The sequence below is a fragment of the Magnolia sinica genome, chromosome 3 (assembly GCF_029962835.1).
Source record: "Magnolia sinica isolate HGM2019 chromosome 3, MsV1, whole genome shotgun sequence".
NCBI lineage: Eukaryota > Viridiplantae > Streptophyta > Magnoliopsida > Magnoliales > Magnoliaceae > Magnolia > Magnolia sinica.
This window is the reverse complement of record NC_080575.1, coordinates 108,012,839-108,040,293: the sequence shown is the minus strand read 5'-3', so window position 1 is coordinate 108,040,293 and position 27,455 is coordinate 108,012,839. Positions and strand designations below refer to the sequence as shown.

The following is a 27,455-nucleotide window of genomic DNA, read 5'->3' as shown; positions in this document are numbered from 1 at the left end:
TCATACTCGGTGATAAGGAAAAGAGATCCCCTCCTAGATTAAAGATAAGAGAAACCTCGTCACCTAAATTAGAGAAAAGGGAAGTGGTACAATCAGAAGAAAGCGATAAGAGCTCCTTAGGACAATAACCAGTGGATGAGTTTAAGTGGATAAGCATCATTTTCTATCCAACCATTTTAGCATCTCATTTTAAATAAGTGGATTCAAAGCTCAAGTGAACTACGCCATAGGAATAATAGGGATTGAACGCTTATCATTAAATACTTTTTTAAGGCCGTGTTGTTTATTTGCCATCCAACATAAATATAAGCTTGATCCAAAGCTCCTATGGCCTGAAAAAGTTTTCAACCGTAAGCATTCAATCTTCACATTTTTTTTTTAAAATTTTATTTTTGGGATGAAATGGTTCACTTGCGCATTGGATTAGCCTCATTTTCGGACTCATGATCCGGCAAAATGAATGGACGTGTGGATAAAACACATACGTCGTGGTGGGGCCCATATGGCTTTAACACGAGCTAGCCGACTGGTGTTGGGATCATCAGCCAAACCCTGTCTCACTCATTTGGGCTTTACCAGCAACACCCAGTACCGACGTAGGTGCGGTATTCAAGTACAGACCGCCCTCATCCACCAACTTCTCTGTCACGCAGAAGATAGAGGTGTGTTGTACGTAGGGCTGTGAATGGGCTGAGATCGGGCCAGGCATAAAAAAAAAGGTTCGAATAATACCAGCCTGTCAGGCCGGGCCCAAATCGTGCAAAATCCCGGATGAAGCCAACCTCAGGCCCGGGTCCGTTGAAAGTCTTGTACTAGTTTCTAACGATGGATACCATTTCACCTATCTTGATTACCTGATGTCCCACCAACTGCCATCTTGACCGTCTATCAAGTGATGGGCCAGATGACATTCCCATTTGTCAATGGACAGTCAAAACAATGCAAATGTCCACCACTGTGAAACACCGATCACTTGAACCCTGCAATTTCGCTGTGTTGGCTATCCAATGGTGGCCCAACACATGGATGGTTCAGATGATGTCCATGCTACAACCTAACATGAACCATTCCCGATTTTTGTATATTTCAAGTACTCATTTGTACCACATCCATTAACACGTTCGGATCTTTTCGTCCGAGCAGCGGGATATCTGGTCTGTTGCCCATTCACTGACCCACTGAAGGAACGGTTCCGATCTCGTCCACGTATGCCGACCCAGAGGCAACGGATAATCAGTCTGGATCAGGTCCCTGTAGTTGTAGCTATTGAAAGCCTGGGATAACCAATGCACTGTTTGGCCGGGCATATCCGGGATAAGTTCACCGAGTCTGTTTAGCATGCCTGACATATCTGGAGATTTTACCTTCCAATCCCTTGTAATCTGTCTAACCAAATATGCCTTAGGCACGATTGAACGGGATTAAGAGGGATGGGATCAATTTTAAGGTAATGATGGTGATGTCAGTGGTTTTGTTTAAGATCCATAGATTTGCTATATCCGGGACAAGTTCATCGGGTCTGTTTGGCTCGTTTGGCATATCACGGGATTTTACCATCCCATCCTCCGGCCAAACACGCCTTTCTTTTGATTCAATCATTCTTTGCAGGGCAATCTCCCAATCCAAAAACACAAGGACAGAGCTCTTCCATTACCTCACGAAGCAGTAGTAACCCTTTAAGAAATAAAGAAATAAAGAAATAAAGAAGCAAAACCAACCAGGGAAAATGCTTTCTATTTCCTCATGTCCCAGCGCAATCACCACAACTTCAGCAACTAGGCTGCTGCTACTGAAACCTCCTGTCTTAGCATTCCCTTTCCGCCCCAAATTCCCTATTAATGACAACTCAACCTTCCTCCTCAGGTACATAAATTAACTACGAGAGGGAGAGAGAGAGAGGAAAAACATTCTAATATATAGACTTTTTTTCCTCGAGTGGAAATTTCAGGGCTGAGATGTCGTCGTCGTCGTCGTTGTCATCATCGATGGTGTATGCAGATGTTCCATCTCCTCTCCCTGCCTTGCCAGAGAAACGGATAGTCGTGGGTTTACTTTCCTCCCCTTTGTCCTTCTTGCTCTAATGTGCATTTACAGAACCAATCGATCTGAGCTGTTGATGTAGCTCTTTTCGCCATCGGCTCTGGTTAATGGACGGAGCCTTCCGGCACATGCTAGCAAAACCATCTCTCTCGCCTTTAATGGATTCTGCTGAAACAGAGGCGTTATTTTGCAGGTAGGTTGTGGTGCAGTTGGCTTGGACTTCTTGGCTACCGTGGCTACATATCCTAAACCCGACGATAAGATACGCAGCACGAGCTTGAAGGTAAAAGCAAACATGGTGGACATAACATAACCTATGGTGGACGCATTGAATTCATTTGCAATTCTAATGCAATACTGATGTGGATGCATATTGTAAAAGATGTTATAGAATTTGTTATCTGACCGCTACTTCTCCATACATCCATTATCAGTTTCGTGTTTAAGGGGATTGTTGTTTAACATGATTTTGATATGGAAAGTAATCTAAAGGCGTCTAACAGCTTATAACTTTGATGGTTGATGCTATGATGTGTCTGTATAGGTTCAAGGAGGTGGCAATACAGGGAATGCTTTAACTAGTGCCGCACGTTTGGGTCTGACCCCGAGGGTGATTTCTAAGGTTTTGCATTCTATTCTCATTTCTTCTCTTCTCTACTTGATTGGAGGAAATCGGATTTGAACAAGATAATTCGTCCATGTTGTTGTTGTTATTTTTTATGGTTTTCTTGTACTATTACAAATTGTTCATCTTCCTGTGCCTTGGGTGTTTATATTGTGCTGTTATCGATGTAACTCAGACACACACAGACTAGTTGTCAAAGAGAGGGGGCTCAGGAAACCAGACATGTGTGCATGTCCAAATAATCATATGGTTATATGTCACCCGACACACACAAACATGTATGTGATTATATAAAATGTTAGTTTATGAAAGCAGATGACATAGATGAAGAAGAAAAAAATTTCTTGATAAACAAAAAATGCTACTGTAGGTGGTGTTTTTATTTTATTTTTTAGTTTTTTTATCTTCAGTCTGAATTCCAGGAGTTTAAGTGCACATTGGGTTCACTTGAATTCTGGGTCTTCTGACTCACATGCATTTGTTTTTTTTCGCCAGGTTGCTAATGATGGTCAGGGGAGAAGTGTGCTGGAAGAACTAGAAGCTGATGGTGTAGATACTTCTTATATGGTGGTAATTGTTGAGACAGTGCATTGTTACTCATTATGAACTTGCCAATATCTAACTTTACTACTTGTTTTTCTTTTATTTATCATGACAACTATTCTTTTTTTTCCCTTTCCTCTCTTTATCTTGAAGTTAGGATAACTAGAGCCGTGCTACGCCCAGACACACCTCCACACACGGGCACACATATGCGGGGCATCCAAGCTATACATCAAGTGGCCCCCCTAAGCCTCCAACTTTTTGAGGCTTGGACAGATAGCCCTACTTTTGTGATGACATTTCACTTTGAGCTAGAGATCTTATTCCAAGCATTTTCACTGAGTTGTGAGTGTCACATTGCAACTGATTTTGCTTTAATTCTTTCAGTAGAGCCATCTACAAAGTTCTTTACTTCAAAGATATACGAAGTTTAGCAGTTTGTTCCCCTTTGGGAAGAGAAAAAAGTTCACAGATTTCATTTGTTTCTTGTGCATTCAACTCCACAATCTTTTTAACTCAATGTGATTGGAAAATGGCCTATGTTCCTTGGCTTATGATATTTGCGGATGGTGTGGTGCTGCTCAACAAGACTAGAGAGGGCGGATGCTCAATTGGAGGGTTTATATTGTTTGCAGATGGTGTGGTGCTGGTTGACGAGACTAGAGAGGGGTGGATGCTGAATTGGAGGTTTGGCGATCAACTCTAAACTCTAGAGGTTTAAAAATTAATGGGAACAAGATAGATTATGTGGAATGCAACTTACTAGGAAAGGTATAGAGGCGGGGCTTTAGTTAGAAGTTGATGCCCAAGAGATCTCTTAAGCAACATGTTTTCTTACTGTGTCTCTATAATTCTGAAGGATGTAGAGATTGATGAGGATGTTTCCAATAGAATTAGGGCTGGGTGAAGTAAAAAGATGTGCCTCTAGAGTCTTGTGTGTATGTCGCATGCAAATGAAACTCAAGGGAAAAATTAGACGATCACTTTTGACTGGTTAAGCTGCGTGGGGCAAGAGTGTTAGGCAATTAGGAAACAACATGCTTAGAAGATGAGCATCGCAGAAATCTGGATGTAGAGATGGGCTAGCAATAATAGAATTAAGAATGTGGACGTTCTAAGCAGCCCAGGAGTAGCGCTAATAGGAGATGATATGATAGAGAGTTCGTTAGATGGTTTTGTTCACATGCCGCAGGAAGTAGAAATAATGCCGATGGGAGGGGACTTCGATTTCGGGAAAAGGGCCTGAAAAGAGGATGAGAAGAAGACCTCGAAAGACTGGGATTGAGTTGGAGGGAAGGGATAAAAGGCTTGTTCACCTTTTGAGGATAGGGATTTAGAGAACAATGAATGGCGAAAAAAGATTTGCACAGCCTGCCCCAAACAGCTGGGAGAATGCTATGACCAAAAAATGACTTTGGAGGAAACAGAAAGTAGCTATTCCATTTGCATTATATGATCCGTCCTGAAGGCCCTCGCTGTCACTAGGAGCAATAACTGTCAGGTGGTGTTCTGTGTGTTCTCATAGTTCATTTATTATTGAATCATAAAATGTTATTACAATTTATATTATTGAACTGTGGATCACATTTCCAATAGCTATCACGTCTGTTCGAGGCCTCAGTCTTGTGTTCATATATTTACTGCCGTTTTGAATCCTTGTTAAGGAGCTTTTTGCCTTTAGATGTAGCATTTCTGTGTAGTCTTGACCAATTTCCTTCATTCTTATTTCCAGGTCGCGGAGGAGGGAAATTCACCATTTACTTATGTTATTGTTGACAATGAAACGTAAGGATCTTTCTTCTAATGCATGCTGAAGTTTCGGAAACAACACAGCTTTTTGAAATATATATATCAACTATGTTTTTTTGGGTTTAGAACTCAGCAATCCAGTATTTATATGTTTTTTTTTTTTTTGCACTGTGCCATGCTCCCCGCAGAATCCCATCATAAAATCCTTCACTTGTCCTACCTGTTCACCATCCTCTCTAATCTTGCACTCAAGGCTCTGTGGAACAATCTTTTCCTCGCAAAAAGTGAACTATAACTGCTGTAAATATTTCTTTTTTCCTTTGGTTTGGCTCCACTAAATCACTTGGAATTCTCTACAACTGCCAGCAACTCATAAACTGCAACACTGGCATTGGAGATCTTGCAAGGTTGTGGGCTGTCTGACAACTTGTGATGCAGGACAATTAACCACTTGCTCTAAAAGCTCGAACTGTTAGAGCATGACGAATTAATCCCTTTATCTCATAACCCAGGCCCCGCATCTCGTGGGTTAGGACCTTGGTCGAACCCCTCTCGTGGGCCCCAAATCACATGAGTACCGCCTCACACGGGCCGCTCACCCCGAGTGTGTCCCCGCATCCCACAGGCTACCCCATTCGAGCCCAGTGTGAAATGCGCATTAATCACCGCCGGTGAGGAGTCTCGAACACGAGACCTCCCCCGTGGGCCCCGCCCATCCCAAGTGTGTCCCTGCATCCCACAGGCGACCCCACTCGAGCCCGGTGTGAAAATGCCCCTGCATTAACTTATCCTAAAGGGAATAATAAGACATTATTTGTCCTGCAGCTTATTTCTCACAATTGCAGTTCCTATGCTTTGCCAGTTTTCTCGATCTCTGTTGGATCCTAGCCAGTTCCCAACATTAAATCTCTCTGACTTTTTTTTTTTTTTTTTGAAAGATGATAATTTAATTGAGAGGCCAAAGCCAAAATATACAAAAGAATGAAAGGAAAAACAGAAAACCCATTAGCTGACTGCCTACTTCCACCCCAATGGGAAAAGGAAGGAGCTATCTGAAGCCAACACCCATTCTATAACCAAAGATTTTGCCCTCCTAAAGACATCTCGCTGTGGCGCTTTTGTTCTTGAATGCCCGACTGTTTCTTTCTAACTATAAAGCCCACAGAATGGCTAGACGGCTCAGCCTCCAGACTCTTTTCTCCGCTTTCCCCGAATTTCTGCCCTCTCTATCCGCAAGATGCGGAATCGGTTAATCATGTTTTCCTTCACTGCTCTTTTGCTAGGGAGGTATGGGTTTTTCTTTTCCAGCTTTTTGGAATTCTTTGGGTGATTCTAGGGTCTATTGATGTTTTTTCTTCAAATCTCTATGACTGTTGTTTGCCTATCTTAATAAAATAACCTTGAAATGTCTCTACAATGAAAGGGTTTCCGCAATTGTGGATTCCTAGTTAATTGATCCTATTTTTCATCATTTTTCTTTCCCTTCTAATGATATGCAATATGATCTATTTTCCTAAATCATGTCTAAGTAAAGTTAGATTTCCTTGGATTATGATGAAGAAGCATTTTATGTTTAGCAAGAACATTTCATTCTTTGCTAGATTAATTTGGTCATTATTTCCAGGAAAACTCGTACTTGTATTCATACTCCTGGACACCCTCCCATGACTCCAGGTGACCTTTTGCAATCAAGTTTGTTCTCTGCATTGGACGGTGCAAGACTTGTCTATTTTGATGGAAGATTGCATGAGACTGCTTTAGTTATTGCAAAAGAGGTAATCATCATTTTATTGATGCTTCCTTTTACAATCCTTTCGTCTTTATTCAGTCAGTCTTTTTTCCCACCGTTCTTAAACCGCTAGATTGTTTGTGCTATTGATCCAAGATAATAGGCAAGAATTGTCACCAGATTGTGTATGATATTTATAGGACCAAAATTTTGGTCCCTGTGTCACACTCAAAAAGAGAGGAAACCATCCCTATGTGATGAGGCTAGCTTTCACAAAGTCAGAGAGAACTTGTCTGCCACATGATTGTTGAGAGAGTGAAAAAATCTTCCCCTTTCCTAGAATTGAATGCAAGAAAGCATTCTTGTAAATTGCCAAAGCCAACCTCCTAGCACATCCAGTAACAAATTTCTACTCATATTGTAAGCTTGTGACAGGATGAAGTAGTCCCACACACAGGATTCCCATTCTCAGTTCACCTTTTTTGTGCTTATCTTTGTATTGTTGGCTTAGTCCTACTACCAGTGACAAGTGGTAGTAAACAGCTACTCTGGAATTCTTCCAGTGCAGGCAACCCGCATGCAAATACCCATCTTAATTGATGCAGAAAGGAAGAGGGAGGGTTTGGATGATCTTCTTAATCATGCAGATTATGTCGTGTGCTCTGCAAAATTTCCTCAGGTAAGTTAATGGTTTGTTACATAACTTTCTAAATGTGTTGTCATGATTCTGCATAATTAGGACTCATGCTAGAAAATTTTCATGCCAGATTCTGATTAGGAATTATGCTTGTTTCATGTTTCCTTGATTGCAAGTGAAGAGCTTCCTAGGTTGTATGTTGTATATTCTAATATTTTGATGCTGTAATATTATTTTTTGAAAGGTAATGACAATATCATATATGCATCATATTCAAGAATTTTAAAATTATGTCTTATGGCAGGCATGGACAACAGCCCCATCAGTTCCAAGTGCACTAGTATCCATGATGCTGAGATTACCACATCTCAAATTTGTAATTGTGACCCTTGGAGGGGATGGCTGTATAATGCTTGAGAGAAGCTCAAATGGTGAGTCCAAGACTAGCTGCAGACTTTGGTGAAAGACACACTATGGGCAAACTCTGGGTTTGGAGGGTGGGGATGGGACATGGATGATCTTGTTGTGGTTTGTCGCTTTGATCAATTTTGAATTCTTGTACTTACTAATGAAATATCACCTGTAATAGAAGAGCCAGAATCAAAAGAAATAGATGTAGACAGCTTACTGGAGTCATTGAAGCTGAAGATCGACAGTACTAAGGCCATTCCAACATGTCTCTCATCCAAGGTATATCCATGAACTTCTTTTCTTTAAAATCTGCTGTGTGGTATATGATCAAACTTGTGACCTCAAGGTTGTAAACCATGCCCGATTCATCAGAGCCTCAACCCTAGGACAAAGTTAACTTCTTTTTCTTTTTTCTTTTTCCTTTTTTTTTGTCCCTTCCTGTTTGATGAAACAGAATGTTGAAGATGCTTCTTTTTTTCCTTTTTACTTTTTTGACTACTGATTTCCCTCTAGTTTCGAAGTGGACAATATTGTTGGTGTTAACTCTGAAAACTGTTTACCGCTCCAAAACCCAAATTCTGAAAACAGCTCCAATTTTTTTGTTGTCTTTCCAAACTTCACCACTGCCACGACCATCAATCAATACAAACCTAGATTTGCAGCTTCACAATTTAGTTAGTGGTTCTTTCTTGGAAGAATCTTTTTGCATTTGATTGCTTTATTTCTTCTAGCAGACGCAGGTTGTTAGATCACTTCCAAAATCTGATTGATTGTAGCCTCTCGTGACTACAATGTTCTTTAATATGATTGTGATGATCTTTGAAGTCAAAGATATCAAACATATGAGATTCAGTCATTTTTGTTTATTTATCATTTCCAGTCGAAGATGAGGCTGAGTGCTGGTGGGATTGGTACAGTGAGTGGGAAGTTACTTGTGGGAACGGCAGAGAAGATACCGCCTTCAGAACTCATTGACACCACTGGTGCTGGAGATGCATTTATTGGGGTAATCCTTTATGGTATGTGGACCCCAGTCCTTACATTGTTTTATTTGTCTGTTTCTCCAACTGTGCTAGCATGAATGTTTTTGTATAATAGATATGCACACATGCATATGTGTATTTGTCTGTAAAGAAGCCCTATATATATAATATCAAATATTGAAAAGAGGGATCAGTAGTCAAAATTCCCTGCATGAAACTAGACCATGGTGTAAATTGTCCATTCCCATGATCAACTTCACATTAAGGTTGGTCTGTATTTTACACGTGCCCCAAATAAGAAGACCCCTTCATGATTCCACAGGTTATAGTAGCAGTAGCCATGTAAACCTCAGACTCCTTGTGTGAACTAATGCCATAACCACTGCCCAAACAGCTTCTTGTGCTAGCAAAAGTGTCCCCTGACTAATTGAATTCTACGTTCAAAGAAAGGCATAGCATGTTGAATGGTGGAAGTCAGTGTTAAATGCCTATGGACATTTCTCATAAGGACACATCATCTCCTCTCCTCTCCTCTCCTCTCCTCTCCTCTCTTGGGTCCGTACGTATGAAGCCTAGTTTGGGTAGGCTTTGGTGCTCTCTCCATGGATGTGTTGTCTATATAAGGGGAACACATGTAGATAGACGCCGAGGGTGATCTTCCTGAAGGGTGATAACTTGTTGAGAGATTGTACAGTGGAAGGGTCAGAGAGAGAGAGGTGAGACATGCACACTTGATTTCTCTTGTTTTAGTTAAGAAGAAACCTCCATGTTGTCACCCCGTGGATGTGAGCATATTGCTTAACCATGTAAATTTCCGTACCTCGTCTCTTGTTTTTCCCTTTGGCTTGGGGGTCGATTGAGACATGGTCATAAGGGTCTTAATGACACAATCAATAATTCAATTCATTTTCAATGAAGTCTTGCTCTAGCCTCTTTATGGGTTATTGCTTCCTTGGTAGCTAAACACATGTACTCTTTAGTTGCTTATGCATTGATAGTAACATGTTGTGAACCCTCTTGAAAGAGAGGTGCCTTCAGGAACGTGGACACATGTGGTGCATGGTTGTCGTCAGCTCTTGCCGTAAGGTGTTAGATTAAGTCCCTCAACCAGCGCAACCCTTATGTTTATTGTCTTCATAATATTGCCATTTATCGTATTTTATCCATAGATTCGAAAGTTCATGAAGGAGGATAAAATGAATAAAGAAAAATTCTTACGAATGGATCATTTGAATGATGAACAAGTATTGTGCATTCACTCACGAAAAATGGGACCAACCCCCATTGTGTATTGGTACTTATTGGGTATATAATAGATATGTTTGGGCTTTGTTTTGCCCTTTTCTTTTGTGGTTTTGCTTCTCTTTGCCTATTGTTTAGGGGTGTTTTTCCGCAACAATTGGTATCAAACAAAAGGTTGAGAAGCCTCTTAGCACAAGATTGATATATGCGTTTGTGTTGCAATTGTTTTAAATGGCTAGATTGAGTTCTACTAGATTTAAGGTGTCGAAGTTCGAAGGATCCAATTACGCGTTGTAGAAATTAAAGATGAACACGGTATTGGTGGAGGAAGACTGTGCAATTGTAGTATAAAGAAAAGAAAAGAAGCCCGTAGAGATTAAAGATGGAGTTTTTAGGAGAAACTAGTTAACTAGGGTGGATCTACTTCTCGATCTAGATGATTTAGTTTCGTTCAACATGTCTGATCAAACCACCGCCAAAGGTTTATGGGACAAATTGTGGAACTTGTATGAAGGGAAATCAATGTCAAATAAGAACTTCCATCGACGACAGTCATATAGCTTAAAGGTAGATGAAGGGTCCTCTTTCTAAGAACACTTGAATGAGTTTAATATCATGATTAGCAGATTGATGGCGGTCGATGTGAAAATTAACGATGAAGAAAATGTTGCACTTCTGCTTTGCTCGATTCGAGATTGATGGGATGGTTTGATTATGAATCTCAACAACTGTCCAGATCTCAACATATAGTCAGCCATGTCTGCATTGCTTGTCGAAAGTCTCATAAAAAAATACATGAGGAATCTTCTGGTGATGCCATGATGGTTAGAGGAGGATTTACTGAGAGAGGTACCAATGCGAGAGATCAAACAAGATCAAAGTCGAAAGGGCACAAAGGAAGGAAGTGTTGGAATTGTAGAAAGAATGACCACTTGCGTAAAAAATGTTACTCATGAAGGCAAATCAGAAAATTTTCAAACCCGGTTCGCATGATCAAGCATTGGATTTAAAAGGTTTTTGAGAAAACCTAGCTGCAAAAGGCGATTCATCCAAGGAAAGGGAATTGTTGTTATTCATGATTCCACAAGAGAATTTGAATCATCAATAGATTTTGGATTCAGGTGCTTTGTTTCATATGACACCACACAGGATTTGTTTTTACACATACCGGTTATATGATGACAACACAATTTAAATGGGTGACGATAGCACGTTTAAAATTGTGGGAATTTTAGAATCACCACGTTTGATTCCCATCTAGTTCATTCCTTGTAGCATTCCCGTTTGTGAGTTCCAAGTTGAGAGCAGGTTTCGTACAATATCCATCCTCTTGGCATGAGCAATGGCATCATCAGCAGTCTGCATATCTTGATGCATTGACTCCCCACCACTTGTGAGAGCCCTTGATGGGCCTGATAGCTAGTTCACATGGCTGGTCTTGAAGGAATTATTGTATGTCCTGCAGCACAAGATACCGGACTTTGGTTCAATGGCAAGGTATGGGATCCATTGGAAATATGTAAAGAAGTGAATCCAGTTGGGCGTATCTTATGCATGAGCTCAACCTCTTGTTCAACCAACTTGCTGAAAATCATTATCTAGTGTTGAACCATACCTGGAAAAATTCTCGATTCTCTTTTTCAAGCTTTTTTTTTTTTTGGAAAGATTACGAAATTTTATTAAAAAAGAGAAAGCAAACGAAATGAAGGCAAAAACAAAAAGATAAGAGACGCCGAGCAGGCGGCCCAATTACATGCCAAGAAAAACCAAATTACATCCCTTCAAATTTGGAACTTAATAAGTCCATCAATGACCAGCAATTTAGCCCTTTGAGTAGTGCCTTGAACCGACTTGCTAGAATTATCAAAACACCTATGATTTCTTTCTTACTACACAGCCCACCAAATTGCAAGTAAAGCCATTCTCCAAAGCGTTTTCATCTCTTTCCTGAAGCACATCCCACGCCAAGTAATCAAGAGGACACCAACTGATTCCGGAGCAGCCCACATCAACTGAAAACGACCCAGAATGTCCTCTCAAATCTGTCCCACAAAAGGGCAATGCACGAAAAGATGATCCACAGTCCCCTCATCTTGCTTGCACAATGAGCACACGTTAGGAATCACATCGCTCTTTTCTGGAGATTGTCAATGGTGAGGACTCTCTTTCTTCCTACCAACCAACCATCCAGACATGGCGAACTTCGGAGGAACGTTGTAGCTCCAAACGAACTTGTTAAACTCCGTTGCCCCTCTCCAAAACCTCCTTGCGTGAGAGAGTAGAAAGATTTGACAAAAAATATTCCCAATTTATCAATCTTCCATAACATCATGTTCGGATTGGGAGGGGATGGGACAAAGAGGTGAATATGATCTAGGAGAGCCACAAATTCCTCAACCTCATCATTTCAAAAAGATCTCCTACAAGGAGGCTCTCAAACTACCACCCCGCCAATATGGGAGAAACAATCTGCCACCACAACAGATGGATTTGGGACCACACGAAAGATATCAAGGAACTCAACTTTCAAGGGAGATTATTCCTCCCACACATCTTCCCAAAATCAGATTTTTTTTTTCACCGTTCCCCGAGGAGAATCCACCCCCCTCCATAAAAACCTGCTTCACAGAAGAGATTCCTTTCTACGAGCCAAACGCTCTATAGGCGGACAAGTCCCTAGTCCACCACCCCCCATCCAAGCACCCATATTTACATTTAACAAGATCTTTCCAAAGCGCCCCTTCCTCCATCCTGAACCTCCACAACCATTTTCCGAGCAGTGCAAGGTTCATGGATTTAAGATTTTCAATACCTGCTCCTCTGTCTTTGTATGATTTGCAGACCTCTTCCCATGTTAACCAAATGAATTTTTTTTTTTTCCTCCATCCCTTGCCATAAATCCCTTATAAGTTTCTCAAGCCTTGAAAGCACCCATGATGGACATTTGAAATGTGACATAAAGTAGAGGGGAATATTTGATAATGCCACTTTAATAAGCATGATTCGACCACCAAGCGATAAATAGTGACTTTTCAAGCTTTTGCGAGAAAAGTTCAGTAAAATCAGGCTCTATTTTTGCATGAATCAAAACGTTTTCCACTACATCTTTCTTGTTCATGTATTGATGAAGACACTGTTCTATAAGACTTTGAACCATCTGTGTATCTTTCCTCAAGACACTTCTGACCTCTCCTCTAGACATTTTTTGAGGTTCCACTGTTGAACTAGAATTTACCTGTCAACTGACAGGAACAGTGTGATTCTGCCTCAACTCATGATGAAGAGGACTTCAAAAGACTCTTCTTGGTATTACTGATAATGCAGTATCACATGGCAATCAGAGGATATTTGGCTAATTGATTTATAAGTGAGTGACAACCTTTGTCTCTATTTCTTTACCGGGAAAGTTGCTAAGATAGTACAGATCCCATTTTATATAGAGGTTGCCTGAGCCTTGTATTTTCACAAATCACATCACAGTATCAATCTGATCAATCCATTTCCACTTGTTGAAGCAGAAAAGAAGCAAAAGATGATGCCTGTTCTTCACTTTGTTCAGAAAGAAAAAGGCATGCAAACTTGAAGGAAATGATTACATGTGGTCCCTTAGTGGCAAAAGTTTCTTGTGACACTTGATTAGAAAATGTTGGTTGCCACATAAATTCAAGCAAACCAATTGCATCTTCATTTCCCTTTCACTTCTAACGCTGGATAACTTCTACTGTTCTGCAGTAGTGTTTTGATATGTTGCTCAGAACCAAATGTTTCATCCATCATATAATTCTGAAGAATCTTCTTCTTCTTTTTTTCTGCCAATGCCATCTGTTTGTTCTCAGATAATCAGTAGCACTTCTACTTTTTGCAGAACATTATTATCTTGCCATTGTTATTTTGGTAATCTTTCATATTCAATACATGGTATTCATATTGTCTCATTTCTGACATGAATTCTGATTCATTTTCTGCTGTCTTGTTAGCTATTTGTGCAGGAATGCCACCGGAGACCATGTTGCCCTTTGCAGCTCAAGTGGTAGGCTTCTTTCTTTTCCTCGGAGTTTCAGACTTGTGCTTGAGTTAAAAATAAAAAATAAAAATCCACGAGTTTAGAGGAGAAAAAGGAAAAGAAAAAAGAAAAAGACAATAACCAATTTGACGAGATGCAGGAGTCAACTCTCCCAATTATATGAGAATACAATGACCAGTTTGGCAAGATGCTCAGGTCAGTTTGCCCAGTCAACTGAGTTGGGCAAGTTTGAGTCAAGTCCTGTGGAGTTTGGTGGTGGAGCTGACTCCCAGTGCAAACCAATAACCACGCTCTTGCCTTAGAAAAAGAAAAGAGATAAACTTTGTAACAAGACCCGCCTGTTCTACAAAAAAGTAAAAAAAGAATCATTTCTATTTTATATACACTTGGCAGACTCGCATGTTAGTCATCAATGCATGTCTTTTTCCAACTACCAAAAATATTTATTTCCATATCTACATTCCTTTTTTCCCCTATTGAACACTCATAAATTAACAATGAGTGCAAATGGGATGACAATCAACCCAACCTGACAGTAAACACCACACACGGGCCTGGATCTGATATAGGACCCGCTGGTCTGGTTCCCCTTTATCAAATGTGTGAATCTGAAAATTGACCTGACCCATCCGCCGCAGATCTGTTGGGTCAGATTTGATGCCCCAAGATTCGACCCAAACCAAAACCTGACTTGTAAAATTCCTTTCAATTAAAGTAATTAGGGCTATTAACATTGACCTGTAACCTACCTAAAGAAAACATGTAGTAGAGTTCCCAACCAGAACCATGTTCAATGGGGAGTTACTGAGTTAGAAATTAGACTAAGCAATCTTAGGGCTGACCCATAGATAAGATGGGTTAGGTCAGGATCCTCTCATCTAGACCTTATCGACCCGAATGGGACTAGACGCATGTACAAATTGATCAAGTCTGGGACTGAAGTCCAGACCCGATTAATTACATAGCCAGGTCAGGAACACCCTCGGCTTGCCCATTTGCACCCTAAAATTAACACTAGTATAACATATTTTCAGTGATGTCAAAAGGTTCGTGGATGAGCTGTGGCCTCTGGTTTTCCATTGCCACGTCTGACCCATCATTATCATGTTTGAGACCAATGCACAATGTCAAAAGATAGAACTGTTCACGACCTGTGCGGTGTGCGTTGCAGGCAGCTGCTGGATGTAGGTCTCTTGGTGCTCGGACAGGTCTCCCCAGGCGCACAGACCCACGCTTGGCTCCATTTCTACATTAGGTCTCCCATGTGAACCCCATGCCATGGACATATGAGCACTTCATTCAGTTGCTAGCAAACGGAAGGGGCATTAGAAGATGGTGAAGGTACTCAAGAGGAAATAGTGGCAACAAGAGTTATGTATTAGTTTTGACGATTCAAGGTTGTCGGTCTTGAAAATAAGTAGTTGAATCTCTTACGGAGTCGTCAAAATAATTGAGAACAATCTATCAATGAATGTATTTCACTTGTAAAGGGAGCTTGAGATTGGCCTAAATTCCTCCTTTTTATTTATTTTACATCTGTGATGTTTTCTCAAGTGCTTAGTCATCCCTGGATTACTTTAATGCTTCTCTAGAAATGACAAACTGACAAGGAACCAGATCTTCTTCTTTTTTTTTCCACACAAGACTTGCATGGGCACTTGAACCCATGACCTCAGTGTTGAAACACACTATGTCTACCGCTGAGCCATGGGTTGGATCCCGGACAAAGAATTAGATCAGTTTTGAAATGTTCTCGATGGGTAAATCACGGCCGTTTGTGATATCTAATGCTCATATCGGTTATGACTTGAAGAGTTATGACTCTTATATGGTCTTATTACTCTTACATGCCTGTGTGCGCACGCAGCCGCTTGTATATAGCATACATGATTATAGGGCATTGATGTATTTGTATGTGGTCCTCATGCACCAGCCCATATGGCTTATCAATGGATTCGGTGAGCTGACCCTGCCAACCTGGCTGAAACCAAAAATTAATTAATAGATGGTAAGTATGGGTAAATATAAATGATGTATAAATGTTTGTAAGTAGCCACCATGATTGGACATGGACAGGCCTGGTCATACCTTTAGCCCCATATTTCATTATAAACCCAAGTGTGGTTGCAGCAGGTTGGGTCAGGTCAGGCTTGAGCTCGATGAACTTTTAAGTGGGTCTGGTTGCCCAACATGGTAATGGTTAGGGTTTAGCTTCAGGACAGAGTTCTTGGACCGTTTGGTGAATGGGTCGGGGCTGGGATCCAGGGACCCCGTGACCCATTGCCAACCTTAATTAGTAGTTTACCAAACGGGCCCAGAACTCTAGGCTTAGCCAGATGACGATGACCCAAGATTAGATGACCACGCCCTACCAACTGAGCAGATTCCTGAACTCGTGTTAGCCAGCCATCTACTGCAGGGTCATAGATCAACGGTTGGATCTTGAGCATGTGAGCTATGCGTGCATGAATGGGTACATGCAGAAGCGATTTCCCGCATCAACTTCCACGTCTGGTTTGAAATAAACGGGGACACGCCCAGTCATGATCTGGACCAGTCATTGGACAGCTACATTTATTCCAATCTATGAGGTTTTCTGGGATCCTCGTCCATTGTAGGGCCCATCGTATCGACGTGTCACGGTTATTGAACCATGAGCACGTACGAAATATTTGCATGGGAATAGTAACAGTATCGCATTCCCATGCATAGTTCCACATGCTCAATGCAACATAGGCCCATCGCATGTAGCACATCAACAGAAGTGGTGGATCGGAACCGTCCATCCAGTGGCAGTACTATGTCAAACCATAGAAAGCCCGTAAAATTGAAAACAATTAACCGGACAAATAGAATCATCCAAGGAATGTCAATCTTTAATTATTGATGGAAGGTCCTGATTGATACATCAACCTGCAGATGGCTCTACCACACGGTGGCACGTGTATGGCAATATCATGTCTCTAGTTGCCGTGAGGTATTCAAGGCCTGGAGTTCCATTTTCCCTCCAAACACCAGTTCTTTCTTTCTTTCATTTGAAATTTCGGAATCCAATTACACATGGATAGAGCTCTTCCATTGCCGGAGACACGTATCAGGAAAGATGAAAGAGTAAAACAGAACGAGAAACTTTTAATATTTACTGCTTTATTCAAATTACATCTGTCAGGTTCTTCTGATTTCGGTTGTACTTTTGCAGGCACGTCATATTGAAATTGTAGCTCAATTCAAAGCGAACAACTATGACCTCAAGTGTCAAGATAGTCAGACAGTTTATAAATAAGATTTGATGAGATCAGCTACCTATTCAGCCACTCGCTCAATGTATAAAGAAGATCAGGTGATATTTAGATGGTGGGGTTCGTCCTTTGATGATGGGTTGCACTTTTGACTTTCGTATGAAAGGACTTTCGTTACGGATAAAAGAGATGAGAAAATAATTCTTACAATCAATTATAGAGAATAGCTCCAAAGCACTTTTTCGAGTGAAGGGTTGAATCCATTGTACGAGTGTAGACTCAAATTACAGCTAAAGATTACCAGCTATTTAGTTAACTCTACAAATTACACTACGAAATGTAACCAACAGGGTGAAAAGTTAAAGATTATACTAATAAATGTAATTTGCATGATAGAAAAAGTAAAGGTTTACACTATGGAATGTAAATTAATTGATAATTGAAAGGTAATTGTTTGGTTTGATTGGGTTGGTGTGAGATAAAATTTTCTTGTTGAATTCCTCTGTTATTTGTATCCCTAATCCGCTCATCTGAATTATTCTCACGTTCTGACGGTTACCATAATCGTTCGCCACTACTTGACTTCTTATGTTTCTACTTTTGCCATCTGTCCTGTAATCATTTCTTCACGATTGCTTCCTCATCGACCGCTTAGACATTAATGTGGCACCATCTGATACGTCCAGATTTTATTTGCTAAGAAATCTTTTCAAATATCCAAATACACCATGTGGATTTGTATAAATCACACGTAATCTATCCTGATTGGCTTTTAAGAGGAAAGATGATAATGGGGATGAATAACATCTTGTCCTCTCTTTTCATTTCTATCTTACTCCTGTCTCACCCAGATTTCCTATCTTCTCCCTAGGTACGTAATTAAACCCAAAACATAGGGCAAGGGGACGCAGATTAGCTATTAAAGTCGATAATAGTAGTCTTGCTACAGAAGTGATGTTACCACATTCTATGGGCCCCACCATGATATATATGTTGTTTCCACACTGTCCATTCCTTTGTAGAGATCATTTTAGGACATGATCCAAAGAATGAGGTAGATCCAAAACTCAAGTGGATCCCATCACAAAAAATAGTGGGGATTGAATGCCTACCATTAAAAGCTTCTTTGGGCCATAGGAGTTTTTGATCAAGCTAATATTTATGTTTTCCCTTATTCGATGTTTATATTAACTTATAAATAGTTTGGATCTCAAATAAACATCATTTTGGGCCTTAAGAAGGTTTCAACGGTGGGCATCACTGTCCTCACTCTTTTCTGTGGTGGGGTCCACTTAAACTCTCGATCTGCCTCATTATTTGGCTCATGCCCTAACCTGATCTCTCTAAATGGATGGATGGTGTGGATACAACGCATACATCATGGTGGAGCCCGTAGAATGTGGTGACGTCACTTTGGTAGCAAGACTCGCTACTGTCGAGTTCAGTGGCTAATTTACGTCCAGAGGACAAAAGCCATCCCATTCAATGTGTGTGTGTGTGTGTGTGTGTGTGAGAGAGAGAGAGAGAGAGAGAGAGAGAGAGACAACTAGGGGTCAGATCTTAATTAACAAACCAAACTAACCCAGTTATTCTTTTAGCCTAAGAACCAACGATTTTATGGTGGTCATGATCGAATCGCCATTTTTGTTAGTTGTGAATAAGCCACACTATAAAGTTAGCAAATCCACACCCTGATCATCGCATGCAAGAAATCTCGCTACCAAATTCTTTCCAAAAATGCCTTGATTATCCGAACAAGTTCTGTGTCACTCGTTAGTGAGACATAAAACCTAAGACAATAGAAAGACATTTGTCTTAGTGGGTGTTCACAACCCCAAGTGTAAGGTTTTGATATGGTAATAACTTGGTAAGACCGAGATCGAATCCACATGGACTAAACTTGTACGTATTCTGAAAATAACTAGAACTAGAAAAAGATCTAAATTGTAAATGAATAATTGAGAGTAATGGTGAATAATGTTGATTAAAACTTATGAATTTAAAGATGGGAATTAGAGTGTCAAGTATCCACTTGTAGCTATCAAGGTGTTACTTTATTTGATTCAATGAACACAATTGGAATTTGAGTCTTGTCCTATCCAATTAGAAGATAAAACAATTTAAATCAAATATGAACTTTTCATTGACCTAATTCTTAATGGAAGAGAATTGTGCTGATTGGAAGGGATTCCATCACCCTACCATGCCCAGGAGACGATGGTGAACAATAGGATTTACCAATCTTACAATCTTAAAATAGAAAAAGAAGATATCCAAAGCTATCACATCATCTATTGTAATTTGAGTCACAATAAATCATAGAAAACTGAAAATATTCCTTTAATATCAAACTAGAAATCAATGAGGTTCAATAAGAACAATAATCAAAGCAAGATAATTATCCAAACACGTTACAAACTTCACCTCTTAGCCCTAGTTAAGAGGTTTAGCCAACCATAGACATAATTGAAACCAAATCTCTTAAATAAAGCATGAAAAATAAATTAAGGAAGAAAAAAAAACTCTTTGGCGACTGCTTCACCCTTGTGTATGCTCCTTAACCTTTCCAAACCCTAGAAGATACTTTGGAGCATCCTAGGGAGTCCTATTTATAGTTGTGGAACTCCAACTTTCGCACCGAGTTGGAAAAATCTAGAAACCGCCTCAAATTTACACACTCTGCGCAATTTCCCAAAATATATTTCCAAAACTTTTATTTTTTAAACTCGGAGTTTCAGAATATGTTTTTTCAAGATAATTTTCAGGATTCCTTTTCTTTTTCTTCACTTCAAATCTTCGATTCTCGTCATTCCTTACTTGGTTTCCTTGAATCTTTGCCATGTGAATTCTTTATTAATGACTTCCAAATCTCCAAATCTTCATTTAGTAATCTTTTGAGCATAAATCTTCCTTTCGGCATCAATTTCACCTTAAGACCTGTTTGATTTTCCATGATCCTGGTAAATCCCTGGTAAATAAGTAATTATTACTTTTTCACTTGTTTGAAAATGAGTGAGTAATTCCACCTAGAAAACCGGTCCAAAAATGTTGACTTAAATCCGTGGGCCCTACCATAATGTATATAATATATCTGTGTTGTCCATATACTTTACTAGAATATTTTAGGGTATAATCCGAAAAAATGAGGAAGATCTAATGCTCAATTGGCCCACATGAAATGAAACAATGGAGTTAATTTGTCCACTGTTGAAAGTTGATTCTTTTGCTGGGCCACATTGAAATTTATTCACCATCTAACCCGTTCATAGGGTCATATAGACATGGATAAGTGAAAAATATAAATATAAGCCTGATCTAAAACTTCTAAGGGCCTCAACAAGTTTTTAAGGTAGGCATTCGATTCTCACAATTTCGTGTGGTGTGGTCCACTTGAGCTTTGGATTTGCCTAATTTTTGGGCTCATGCCTTAAATTCATTTGGCATAATGAATGGGCGGTGTGGATAAGCCACACACATTATGGTGGGCCCCATATTTATTTTACAAATTTCTCGATTTAAGTGTTTAAAAAGTAACCATCAAGTCAGCATTGGGAAAGATGAGGGTAATTACCTTGGTAAATAATGATTACTCATTTACAAGGTAATTACATTTGAGCTAGAAAATCAAACAGACCCTTAAGTTCTTGAAATCACCTCACACATGAAAATATGCATAATTAGATCGATTAAGCACTATCATGTTTATAAAACCAAGGTATAAATAGGGGAATATATACAATATTTCACACTCAATAGTGGGCTTGACGTCCACCATGGGACATCGAGCTGAGATTGCATCTTGAATCGCTTAGCTTAGACTCGCAAGGCCAGTGCATGAGATGTGTGAATATTTCTAAAATTAATCAATAACTTAAGTTAATTGTCTTTATCCGGTCTTTGCTAAAGTTATGGCTTTTAGACCGTTAGATAATGACCAAATCTAGGTCACCGATCAAAATTATTACCCTGTTAATATCCGTATAATTATAGACCTGATTGATGCTTGGTGACCATCAATCTGAATTAGGGCATTCCCAGTTAAGCGGCATGTTCGATCATCGAATCATTGTGTACAAACATAGATCGCCTAATGGGACATTGATCTTATAGCTTAGATTGACCCGCACACCTCTTGTTGGGTCCCATTGGCTGGAAACAACTTCCCTTAATGTTAATATAATGAACAAATGGCCATTGGGGCCATTTGTGCACAATCTGGCACTATAAATACCATTTCATTTCACTTCCCGTTTCCTCATACAAATTTGCCCTAGAAATTGGAGAGGAAGAGAGAAAGGGAGAGAAAAAGAGAAAGAATGGAAGAGAGAAAGAGAGTGGGATCATTGGTGTTTGCTTGCACCAGAATTCCTTTGATGAAACTTAAGCTATTATCATTTTCTTCTATTGAATCCACCCATATGCACGATCATAAGTAAGAAATGCTTCTTGCCTCCCAACTAAATTATCTCATGTTAAATTATATTAATCTTACATAAGTTACATTTGATTTGATTGGAAATTTATATTTTTCTCCCAAAACTTTAACCCTAAGCGTGATTAGATCGCGTGAAACCCTTTAAGGTGCGGATCATTCTTCTAAGTTTCATTTTATCAACCCTTGACAGTGCTAGATAATGATTTTTGATTTATTATAAGATGTCACATGCTATTTGTGTTTGAATTGCTTTATTTTTATAATATCAGTGTTACTTGTTTTTTATAGTTAATATGTTTGATGAAACGCTTCAACAAGATGAAATTCCTATTGTTAGAACTCTTGTATATATGTAAATTGATAAATGATATTGATATATGTTGGATTGTATTGATATAGATTGAATTGTACCAATTCATATATATGTTCGGTTTATGCACCCTATTGTGGTATTAAATTATTTCATGATTATGTTTATATATTTGATAATCCGATTTATAGTCATGTGGATTGAGTCATGCAAAATGTTAAGTGGATGACCCACTTTGGATTGACTATCCCGAACTTATATGGTCGACTGATAGTAGTTGGAGTTATACGGGATGCTTTACACCCAATGCCAATTTTGTCTGGGGTCCCCCATTGTTGATCGGATCAGTCTAATGCTTGATTCAATCATTCTTATGTTTGGTGGATGCATAACATTTAAAGGAATACGAAATACCTTGTTACTAGCGAATGAGATTCATTCATAACCGTTAGTGCATTACGATCCAACAAGACTCGAGGGCTATACATGGTGGTATGGGACACCATGCCTGAGTTATCAGCTTATGCTGGAGTGACATGCCTACCATATAGGCAAAACATTAGGTGACAAGCTTTTCCATAGTGACCATCGAGTATTGATGAATGATGTGATCTTACCATATTATATAGTTTAATTGAGTGGCGTGCCTTCTCCACCTTTGGAGCTTGGGTGACGACTTTCGTTCTCGAGTTGTGAATGTCCTTAGGCAATGAGTCATACTATCAATCTGATTAAATTATATAAACTAGTGGGTGGTGAACTCAAATTTGTATTAAGGGACACTAGTGAGGAACTACCTAGTGCCACAACGAGTCATGTGATTTGTGTACATACTTGCGATACGACGACAGTATCCTAACTTCACAAACCTACTGATTGAACAAAAAATAAAGACTAATTTGCTACTTATGCATATCATTATACTGTTGGGTTGTGCTGCGGGCCAACCATTATGCATATGTTGATGTCCTCACTAGCAATAATGCTGGTGTGGAAAGTTTACGACTATTTGTGTTCTCGAACATTCATCATGCTACACATTATTGGGTTGTGTTGCGGGCCAACCATTGCACACATCATCATGTCATTCACGCATTTAAATAATTAACTTAAGAATTGTTTATTTTGTAATGTTATCATTGTCTATGATGATTGTGTTGATAACGTATGTAACTTAGAAAATGGAACCACTGAGATGGCTACTTACTCCCACTTTGAATGATGTTTTAAAACATCAACCATACGATATTGTGGATGCAGGTGTCACCGAAGTCTAAAACAGGCAAGCTTAGATCAGCTTGCACCATCACTGTAATGTTTTAGGAGTGTTGGGTAAAAATATAAGACTTTATATTTTATTCAAATTTTGTCATATATAATTGGAATCCCTAAATTGGTGGATTCTATGGTTTGGTGTTGTTGAATGTTTATTGTGGCTTGTATAGTCCCAATTTGGGCAGACACCACTTTTAGTCTTGTAATTTTTGAATATTAACATCTATGTATGGGTTTAGTTATCTTTGTTTAGTTTTTGATACCGTTAATTTAAAGCTATTTTGATTGTTGATTATGGGTGAACACTAACTGGACTACGTGGGCATGTGGAAACTCGCGCACGTGCATTTTTGTTAGGTTTACCACATGAACTCAGGATTGCAGTCTCCGTACCCAACTATTGATTTTTGGGGCATGACAAACTATATGAAAGACATGCACATTTTTAGTGTTGGTTAAGAGGCCCAAAGGCTATATTTGAAGCTTTTTCTTTAACATTTTCTTCTTTCTCTTATATACTACATGGTTATTGTTATAGGAAGATTCAAGCCCCTTATAATCCTAAGGATCAACATCATACTAATCCAATCGGGCACATGAACATCCGAGGTGATAAGTGCAGCTGAAGGATTCACTGTTAAGTCGCAGCGACACTCCTACTCTGAGGCTATGATCGGCTCGGACCGATCTGAGACCGGAACAAATAGTGTAGCGTTCAGACCGAATACTCCAGGCCGATCCTCTACTGACCGACCAGATATGAACAATATAAGTTGTGGGAAAACTCGACTCAATAGGATAGGTCCACTGCTTAATTCAAAGCTCAGAAAGAAGACCTCCAGAATGCTTAATAGATAAATGAAGCTAAGTCACACTCCGTGCGGACCAAAAGCTCGGCTCGAACTCATAAATCAATGGCAAGGTGGGCTTCCATCGAAGAAAGACGTCCATCCGAGCCGGGGCCTCGTCCTCGTCTTCATCCTCATCTTCGTCCAAGGAAAGATGTCCCGAGCCGAGGTCGGGGCAGAATGTGGGCGCCTCATACGCTAAAATAGGAAACTACCTTAAGCAGACATGACCGATTTTCTCGCTCACAGATACGCACGATATGCTATGCGATCCCAGGATTGCGGGCAATATCTCCATGATTCGAAAAATCCCGTTGATGGAACAAATCGTGTCGAGATTGACGAACCCAGTCCGTCCAATGATCAGGTATAGATACAAGGAAAACACCATTGCTACAGGTACGGAACATCTTACACTCTCCCTTGGCTCCTCAACTTAGACCCAGATTCCCTTGCCCTGACTTAGGCATCGAAGGGTCCCCCAGCTTAGCCAGGGTCTCCTTTGCTTGTTAGTGTGCAGGTTCGAGACGTTGAAGCGGGTCGGACCTCGAGAGTTGAATTAGAGAGCCGTCCAGATTTTGTCCTCAACATTTTTGGCGCCGTCTGTGGGAACTGATACAAAAAGTTAGGTTCTTGTCCTTGAGCATAATGACGAGGGGAAAGAAGAAAGTGGTAGCTGTGGAACTAGAGCAGACTCGTTCTTCTTCATTACTTCACGCTGAATCAGCCCAGGGTCTTCCCAGCGTTCACGCAATCGGGTAAGCAAGTATCGCATGATGCAAAACAAAATACAAGCCTTACACGACGAAATCAACCAGATGAAGCAACAACGACAAGAGCCACAACCATATCCTGCTTAGGAAAACCCTGGTCCCAAGCCAATTGGTTCGGTTGTGGAAGCGCATTCCGCGCTGAGGAGTACAAGACCTGAGGTGCCTCCGCATCAACCCCCTCGGGTGCTGGCTTCTATCCAGAATCCTCCCTCGACTCAAATCCGAGCTTCAGCTCGGAACACAACAACTCGAGCTCCGACGAACGCCTCGGTCACCTTGGCCCTGGCGCCGATGGATCTCCGTCACGAGCTGGATCGGAGGGGGGGAAGGAGGACTCCGAAAATAAAAAATACCTAGGAGATAGTAGTTAAAAATAAAGATCCTTGGAAAGAACGGTTCACAGAGCTCAGCAACAAGATTCAGACACTGGAAAAGAAGCAACCATCGTCGTCAGTTATTGTGGTTGTTCAAGCAATGATGGAAGAGACCGAGCCTCCTTTCACCTCTACAATCATGGACGAGGTGATGCCACAGAGGTTTCGGATACCTCTCGTCATTCAGTACTCTGGGTCTGGTGACCCATCCGAGCACGTGGAGGCTTATCGTTCATGGATGCAAATCCAAACGGTAACGGATGCGATGATGTGTAGGAGATTTTTTATCACCCTTACAGGATCCGCTCGGAGTTGGTACCGACAGCTTAAACCTAATTTCATCGGTTCCTTCACAGATTTAAGTCGACTATTCCTTACCCAATTCATAAGTGGTAAGAGGAGTCGAAAACCCAATACTCACTTGTTCGCCATCAAGCAAGAGCCGAAGGAGTCGTTGAAGGACTACATTGCTCGCTTCAATGAGGAAGCATTACTAGTAGAAGATTATGATGACAAGATGACACTCGCTGCCGTGTTCAGCGGCCTGAAAGAAGGAAAATTCACTTTCTCCATTGGAAAGAATCTACCGAAGACGTTAGCAGAACTCGTTACCAGAGCTCAAAAGTATACTAACGCCGAGGAATTCTCCAATACCCGTAAAAATGTTCAAGTAACAGAACCGAATGGTAAGGGGAAGAGGCCAAGGAACGAAGAAACTCAGCCGTCCAGCAAAGGACTAGATGACTGTACCCCTCGTGATCGTCGTTCGAGCAGAAAGCCGAAAGGTAACCGTTCCTACACTCCCCTCAACACATCAGCTGAACAGATTCTGTTAGACATCAGAGGGTGCAAGCTTCTGAATTGGCCCATTTGTATGAGGGCCGACCCGGATCATCAAGATAAACATAAGTATTGCCGTCTTCACCGAGATCACGGCCACAACACGACCGACTATGTAGATCTCAAAGATGAGATCGAGACCCTCATTCGTAAGGGGCATGTGTGTCGATACACTAAGGAAGAAAGAACCGCTCGGAAAGAGGAGCGAGAGCGGGAGCAAGAACAGCCGAATAACACCATGGAAGAGCCAGCCGAAATTCGTACCATCTTCGAGGGCTCGTCTGGTGGAGGAGATTCGAACAGGGCTCGGAAAGCCCACTCTCGGAAGTCTGATCCGGAACACTATGTCCACTTGACCGAGCGGCCCAGTAAGGAACTTCGGGTCAACCCGTGCAGTCTGACCTTCACGGAAGAAGATGTGCGTGGAATCCAGCATTGGCACGACGATGCCCTGGTAGTTACTATGACCATAGCGAACCGCAAAGTATATCGCATCGTGGTCGACATTGGAAGCTCGACCAACGTAATCTACTCCGAAGCCTTCGAAAGAATGAGGATTCCGAGGTCCCACCTCAGACCCATGAAGACCCCTTGCACGGCTTTACCGAAAAAAAAGTAATCTCCGAAGGAGCCATCTCCCTCCCTGTGACTGCGGGAGAAGGGCAACACCAAGTCACCCTTATGGTAGACTTCTTAGTTGTCAATGTGTCATTTGCGTACAATGTCATCCTAGGTGGACCTTCCCTTAATGCAATGAGAGTAGTTGTCTCCACCTATCACCTGATGATAAAATTCCCCGCCGAGGGCTAGATAGGCTATCTCCGAGGCGACCAGCGTGAGGCTCGGAGATGTTATACCATAGCAGTCAAGAAGGGGTCAATCAAGCAAGCACTCACCGTTAACATGCTAGACCCTAGAGGACCCGTAGAAGGTTCATCCGTGGAAGACCTGGAGAAAGCACCGCTCGACGAGGCGAACCCAAGCAAAACTGTTTAGCTCGGAACATCATTAAACCCTGAACAGAGATCCGAAGTACTAGCCTTCCTACGATAGCACAGAGATGTCTTCGTATGGTCACATGAAGATATGCCCGGATCTCTCTAGACGTCATGGTCCACAGGCTGAACATGGACCCAGATCACAAACCCGTGAAGCAAAAGAGGAGACCATTCGACGCCGAGCAGTATAAGGCCATAGCCGACGAAGTCTCCACTCTACTTTATGCTGGTTTCATAGAGGAGGTACATTATCCCGATTGGATTGCTAACGTGGTCCTCGTCAAGAAGGCCAACGAAAAATGGTGGGTCTGCGTAGACTACTCGGATCTAAACAAGGCGTGTCCGAAAGATAGCTTCCGATTACCTCGGATTGATCAGCT

At 40.8% G+C, this 27,455-nt stretch overlaps 2 protein-coding genes across 8 annotated transcripts; both read left to right on the top strand.

Annotated features, from left to right (window-relative positions):
- The first annotated feature begins 1,616 nt into the window (after window positions 1-1,616).
- On the top strand, window positions 1,617-15,518 carry LOC131240618 (uncharacterized). 7 transcript variants are annotated; one of them, XM_058238945.1, is made up of 13 exons: window positions 1,618-1,863; window positions 1,949-2,042; window positions 2,234-2,323; window positions 2,585-2,662; window positions 3,161-3,232; window positions 4,941-4,993; window positions 6,582-6,732; window positions 7,255-7,365; window positions 7,628-7,754; window positions 7,913-8,013; window positions 8,615-8,753; window positions 13,937-13,989; window positions 15,155-15,518. In XM_058238945.1, exons 1-13 carry the CDS (start codon window positions 1,727-1,729, stop codon window positions 15,236-15,238), a joined length of 1,290 nt encoding a protein of 429 aa, XP_058094928.1. In that variant the 5' UTR covers window positions 1,618-1,726; the 3' UTR covers window positions 15,239-15,518. The 7 variants fall into 7 exon arrangements, with proteins under 7 accessions (XP_058094933.1, XP_058094934.1, XP_058094928.1 ...); XM_058238946.1 differs by having other exon boundaries at window positions 3,161-3,235; window positions 7,916-8,013; XM_058238944.1 differs by having other exon boundaries at window positions 1,620-1,863; window positions 3,161-3,235.
- A 9,220-nt stretch (window positions 15,519-24,738) lies between these two features.
- LOC131239065 (uncharacterized) lies at window positions 24,739-26,696 on the top strand. Its single transcript, XM_058236625.1, has 2 exons — window positions 24,739-24,823; window positions 25,267-26,696. The coding sequence occupies exons 1-2, from the start codon at window positions 24,739-24,741 to the stop codon at window positions 26,694-26,696; spliced, it is 1,515 nt and encodes a 504-aa protein (XP_058092608.1).
- Window positions 26,697-27,455: the final 759 nt, after the last annotated feature.